Here is a 6000-nt window from a genome sequence, read left to right on the forward strand (position 1 = left end):
AATAAATAAATACTAGCGACTCTGCGTCCATATGACAATCAGGTGGAGTGTGGCAGCACATATGCAAGTTCCAGTGCACACACCTACACTGCTCACATCTCCACAGCACATGAGAAACCCTTCAATCCCATCACATACTATTCCATTACACACCTCCCCTACGTAGTTGGTCTGAAAAGCTCCTGTAGTTATCTGAGCCTATGACTTTGAACCTACAGGGCATGCTCACGATTCCATGATCGAGTCTTATACTCAGCTCCAACCACCTCCATGACCTGCCTTTCCACAATCCATTTTCTATCTTGAACTTGAGTTTGTTCAGCTGTGTGAATATCAACTCACCAGAGAGATGTTACTAATTGATAAGATGCTCTAAGTGAAAGTGACTGGCCCAGGGCTGAGAACCCACCAAGCAACTCAAATGTCAGTGAATGAAAACAGTATACTTGGGCCAGTGGATCCCCAACTTTGATGCATGAAGCCCCCTAAATGTTTAAAACATACTGCTGCCCAGTTCCTGATTTCTTGACAACAGTAAAAGGACACCAGAAGGTTTGGGGGTTTGTTTAGGGTTTTGTTGTTGTTTTGTTTTATTTTTTAGTTTTCCAAGTGATTCAACTAGAAAAGCAAAATTTGACACCTGCTTACTAGGAAGTCACCCCACCCAGATCCACTAACCCTAGGCCATCACCCCAGCCATAACTCAAGGCGTTATTGCTGTCTTCATCCTCTCTTCTCTGTATCTCTAAAGTGATTAATGGCCCCTCCTGCCAGCTCCCAGGCTAGAACTAAGGTTCAACATCCATCCTGGATTTCAGTAGCAACCTCTCTTAGGAGTGACTGTCTTCACTATGTCACTGCCAGGGTAAACATTCCAAAGGAAACCTGGGAAATTCCCTGCTTAAAGGCAAGGAGCCCAATATTTCTTTTTTTCTTTCCTTCTTCCTTTATTTTGCTAGTACTCGGGTGTGTGTGTGTGTGTGTGTGTGTGTGTGTGTGTGTGTGTGTGTGTGTACATGCACACATGTATGGGCATACATGCCAAGATACTATACCTGCATGGTGGTCAAAGGACAACTTTATACAATCAATTCTCTCCATCCACCCTTGCATGAGTTATGGGGATCAAGTTGGTGTCAGGCTCTCACAGCAAGTACCTTTGCCTGCTGAGCCATTTCACTGGCCCAGAAGCCCAAATTCTTTAACTTGCCAAAGACATTTCAAAATGAGGTACCTTCCTACCTTTCCAGCATCATCTCCACAATTAACACCATCACAGTACTCCATTATCGGGGGCTTGAGGACATCCTTAAGATACAAATCCTACTTTCAATGGCCTGGGGAACCACTCCCTACCTCACCATAAACAAACCATAACAAACTTTCTTCACCCTTCAGCGTTCACTCCAAAAACATTACCATGTCCATGACGCAGTCGATTCGACACACTCAGCCTTCCCTCCCTCTCCTATTCTTCTACACAATTATAATAGCTGTGTATCTGGTGCCAGAGGTTTCTCTATGCATTGCTCTCATTTACTCCTCACAGCAATCCTCTTACGACAAATGTAACTCTATCAGCCACCGAGTTAGTAAGTGGCAGGCAGGGAAGGCATTGCAATCCAGCACGTGAGCCCATCTTCATCGCCACCTCTTCTGCCTTGCTTAGAGTCTCTTCCAAAGGACGTGTAACTTCACAATCAACTGTGCAAGTACATCTTGAGAGCAAGGCCCCAGGTGTATGTAGCTGCCCTCCTGACTACAGGAGTGTACTCCCAATGAACTAAACAATGGGACAGACTCTACAAATAATTCCAGGTTCTTTAACCAAAATGGTACCCTGGTACCACATGATAAACTCTTTTCTTTCTTTCTTTTTTTTTTTTTTTTGCCCTCACAATAGTGATCTTATTAAATTAATTGCTTTATAAAACATTGCAGATGTCATAATTGTTAACATCACAATTTACCAAACTGTAGTTAACTGGTGCAGTTTGCTGAGCATGTTTTATAAAGAAAAGGAAATGCCAAAACCCTGCTTAAGTTTTTCCATTGCAACCTAGAAGAACAAGATTTGTTTCTCAGACACTTGAATCAGGCAAATAGAAACAGTTCCCTCCCCCATCTGAAGTCCTCCATCAGTAGAAATAGCAGATAAATAACTAGACAGTCAATGCACTGGAGTGTCCACCACTTGCACAGTAATAATGGAGAGGTTTCCTTCTTCAGCTTCAAATGTGAAGGGTTTTGATCATTAAAATCTTAAGTATCAAATTAGTCTTTTTCAGCCACAGTATCTTCACTATGATGATAAACTCTTGAATAAGTAAATGGTAACTCATTACTTAATGGTGGACAACTGACTGATGCCTGCAAACACTGAATCATGAAAATGTCACCAAGGGGGGGGGAGGGGTTTGAGACAGGGTCTCTGTATGTAGCCCTAGCTGTCCTGGCATGTAGACCAGACTGGCCTCGAACTCAGAGATCCTCCTGCCTCTGCCTCCCAAGTGCTGAGATTAGTCATGGGCCACCATGCCCAGTTAAAGTTTGTTGTTTGTTTGTTTGAAGAATTAAGTGTGTCACTTGCTTGGGTTTATTTCTCTAACACTTAGGCACATGGTCAGAATTCTGGGGCCCACCTAAAACACCCTTTAAAAGCTGCCCCCTGTTGCCTTTTCAGTCTCAAATTATTTTCATTACAAAATAATGCACACACCCAGACCTTCTGTGGTGCAGGTGGGGGAGAAAAAAAAAACTGTTTTTATAAGAGGCATGGACAAAAGGAAGTATCCTACATGAGCATGGTCTGATATGTATAACTCAATAAAACACTGGTCGATGTGAAAACAAAGGATACTGTGACAGTAACTTATTAGCCTGCAAGACAAAAAGAGGTGACAGCCACTAGGAAAGAGGGCGTTCACTTTGTGGTAAACATTCAGAGTGGGCAAGCCCTCGGCTGAAACACTGGAACATATTTTCCCTTTTATGAGCCATTAAGTCCGATCGTGTACTCCTGACTCCACGCCCACGGGGCAGGTGTTTGTATCGCCCACATCACAGCTGAGGGGACCAATGCTGGGGGGGGGGGGAACTGAACGCAGCGTTCAAGGTCCTCCATCTACTGCTGCAAGGCAAGGAGGCAGACTTGAGCCTGAACACTGACTCCGCAACCCAAGCTTGTAAGACCTTGAGCTGCACCGCCTGTCGAGCCCCACCGAGGCCCCAGGGCAGCAGCAAGACGGGCGCGGGCGCTTCGCGACTCCGCATCTCAAGAGGTGTCCAGGAGGCTGCGACTCGAACAAGGTCACCGGGCTTCCCGCCCAGGTTCCGGAGGCCTTGACTTCCTCGGGACCACCGTGGGCTGCAGCATCCACGCGCGCGGAGGCGTGGTGCCCACCCTCCCCGATCAGGCTCATGGCGGGTCCCCAGGCCCAAAGTCACCTCGCCGAATCTACCCAGGTTTCCATCTGTGCCTTACCGGGTTTCCAGAACTTCACGGGTCCCAAGGGCGCAGCCATGCTGGGGTGAAAGGTCACGAAGAAGACTCCGCCCCGCTAAACGCACGCGAGTCCCTCGGGGCTCTAGGGGCGTGGCCCGCGAGCAAACTCAACCTAGGCGGCTGAGAGGTTAAGCCACGCCCCCCGTGGCGCCGCCCATTGTGGGCCACGTGATCCGTAGCTTCTTTTTGGACAGTCTTTGGGCGCCCACGTGACGCAGCTCGGCCATGTTTTAGCTTCTGCTCCCCGTTGAGATGCTCTGGGCTCACACCACCTTCTAGGAATTCGCTGTAGCGTTCCCGGGCTGCCCCGCAGCATCCGAGTGTGCGCCCTGGTGAACTGAAAGACGCTCATGTTTACACGCTATCGCAGCTGCGTCTCTTTTAGAGATAATGGTATCCATCTGCCTCCTGCCTCTGATGACTCGGTTAATATTTCTGTGTTCCCAGGGGACTGTAGTTTCTTGTTTCCCAGGCACGGGTAGAGCTACGATGAACTGTAAGTGAATAAACGCCGGCTAAACAGTAGAATGATGCTTATTATCAGCAAGTAAAACTGAAATGTTAGAGGCATCATCCGATCTTAAGAGCATTGTCAGTAAATGGGAACGGAGGAGCTTACTGGGTTGGAAGATGTGACTAGAGATCAGTCAGGCCAGGGTATCCACCCAGTGCTCCCTCCAGGTCGACTGTTCTTGAATCAAATGCTGTTTTATAATTGCGCATCCAATCACTCCTCAGTCTCCTGGGACATAACCTAATAACGTGCATTTTAGGGTGCTCCCGAATTCCCAGGCCCAGCAGCAAGCTTGGGAATGATTATACATTTAAATAGCTAATTGTTGCTCAGCTGGAAATATTTTATAAGGGGAGTCACATATTAAGTGGCTTTGTAATCTATACATCTTTAAAGCTCTGAAGAAAATGCTATGCTTCGTTCCTTGAGGGGAAATGGCAAATTATGGAAAGCTTTGGATAAAGCAAGTAGCCCTGATTCAGAATCCTTCCCTTAGCCATCATGTGACTCCTGGATGACATTTAATCTCAGTTGTAAAATGAGCTTTAAGGAAGTGTTAAATGAGATGAGGCACAGAGCACCTAACAAAATTCGAGGCATTGCAGGCACTAGGTCGGTACTAGCACTCATTAGCTCACCTCAGAGCAAACACACCAAGCAAACAAAGTCTGAGTTTTACATCACGTTCATTTTCCAGATTTGATTTGTTCCCTTAATAATTAAATGAAGTTCAACACATACTAAACCTTCCGTGGAGAATTCTCCATCCATGCTTTAAAACCTTCCAGTCCTTGAAGGAGCAACACTAGGGCCCCTTTATGTTCACACCAAACATTCCCTCTGTGGACTCAGGACTTACATGCCCACTTTTACCATAAGATTAGTTTAGTGTACTGAAGTTATTGTGCCTCTATTTTTATGCTGGAAACTTTTGCTAATTTTTAAAATTATGCATATGAATTTTGCCTGCTTGTGTGTCTCTGTACCAAGTGTGTGTTTGGTGCCCATGAAGGCCAGAAGAGGGTGTTGGATACCCTGGAACTGGAGTTACAGCCAGTTGTGAGCTACCAAGTGGGTGCTGGGAGCAAACCTAGATCGTCTGGAATTGTATTCAATGCTCTTAACCTCTGAACCAACTCCCCAGTCCAATGCTGGGAACTTCTTGGGGACAGGATCCTGTCATGCTTTCTATTTGTGTGTTGTCAATTGCTTGTATTGAACAAGTACATATCTTGAACACCATGTTTCTAAATTATTACAGCAATATTGGTAATCTAACCCAGAATCTCATACCATTGAGCTATAATCTAACCCAGGCCCTCCACTGAGTTATAATCCCAACACAGATCTTTTTTTATTTTTTGTTGAAGTCCTATATACAGAAAACAAGATTTACACATGAAAAACGCCACTCTGTAAATGTTTTTCCTACCCCTGCAGGGTTATTTCTTTTGTTTTTAAAGACTGCTTCCTGGGAGGATGAGATACCTCAGCTAGTTAAAGATGCTTGCCCTGTAAGCCTAACAATCTGAGTTAGATCCTCCAAACCCACAAGAAGGTGAAAGGAGAGACCGACTCCACAAACTTATCCTCTGATCTACATACCACATATACCTACATGTGATCATGTGTGCACACACATGTCACATCACACGAATAATATAATTAAAAGATTTTATAAACTTAAAATATTTTTTTTAAAAAACTGCTTTCCAAGTCTGGAACTCAAGCAATCCTCCTGCCTCAGCCTCCTAAAGTACTACATAAGGTGTGTACCATCAAGCTGGGCTTTATTTTCATGTCTTGGTTTTACTCTTGACTTTCAAAGAAATCTTCCTGTTAAAAAGAACAGATTGGGAGTACCCAGATTATTAGATCACAGTTTGAAGCTGGAGAATTTTAATCAACATCTAATTTAACCTAATCTTATCATAGAAAATTGAGGTTCATAAAGGTTAAGAAAGACTTGAACAGAATCAAT

The 6000-nt window shown here is 44.8% G+C and overlaps 1 protein-coding gene across 4 annotated transcripts in view; it reads right to left on the reverse strand.

Annotated features, from left to right (window-relative positions):
* Dhx35 (DEAH-box helicase 35) overlaps positions 1-3638 on the reverse strand; it is a 64081-nt gene extending 60443 nt beyond the window's left edge. For all 4 annotated transcript variants that reach the window (XM_027421232.2, XM_027421234.2, XM_027421233.2 and 1 more), the window contains exon 1: positions 3485-3638. In XM_027421232.2, coding sequence (XP_027277033.1) covers positions 3485-3524 — 40 coding nt within the window. In that variant the 5' untranslated portion in view covers positions 3525-3638. The remainder of the gene's footprint in view (positions 1-3484) is intronic.
* Between the last annotated feature and the right edge of the window lie 2362 nt (positions 3639-6000).

The sequence above is a fragment of the Cricetulus griseus genome, chromosome 6 (assembly GCF_003668045.3).
Source record: "Cricetulus griseus strain 17A/GY chromosome 6, alternate assembly CriGri-PICRH-1.0, whole genome shotgun sequence".
NCBI lineage: Eukaryota > Metazoa > Chordata > Mammalia > Rodentia > Cricetidae > Cricetulus > Cricetulus griseus.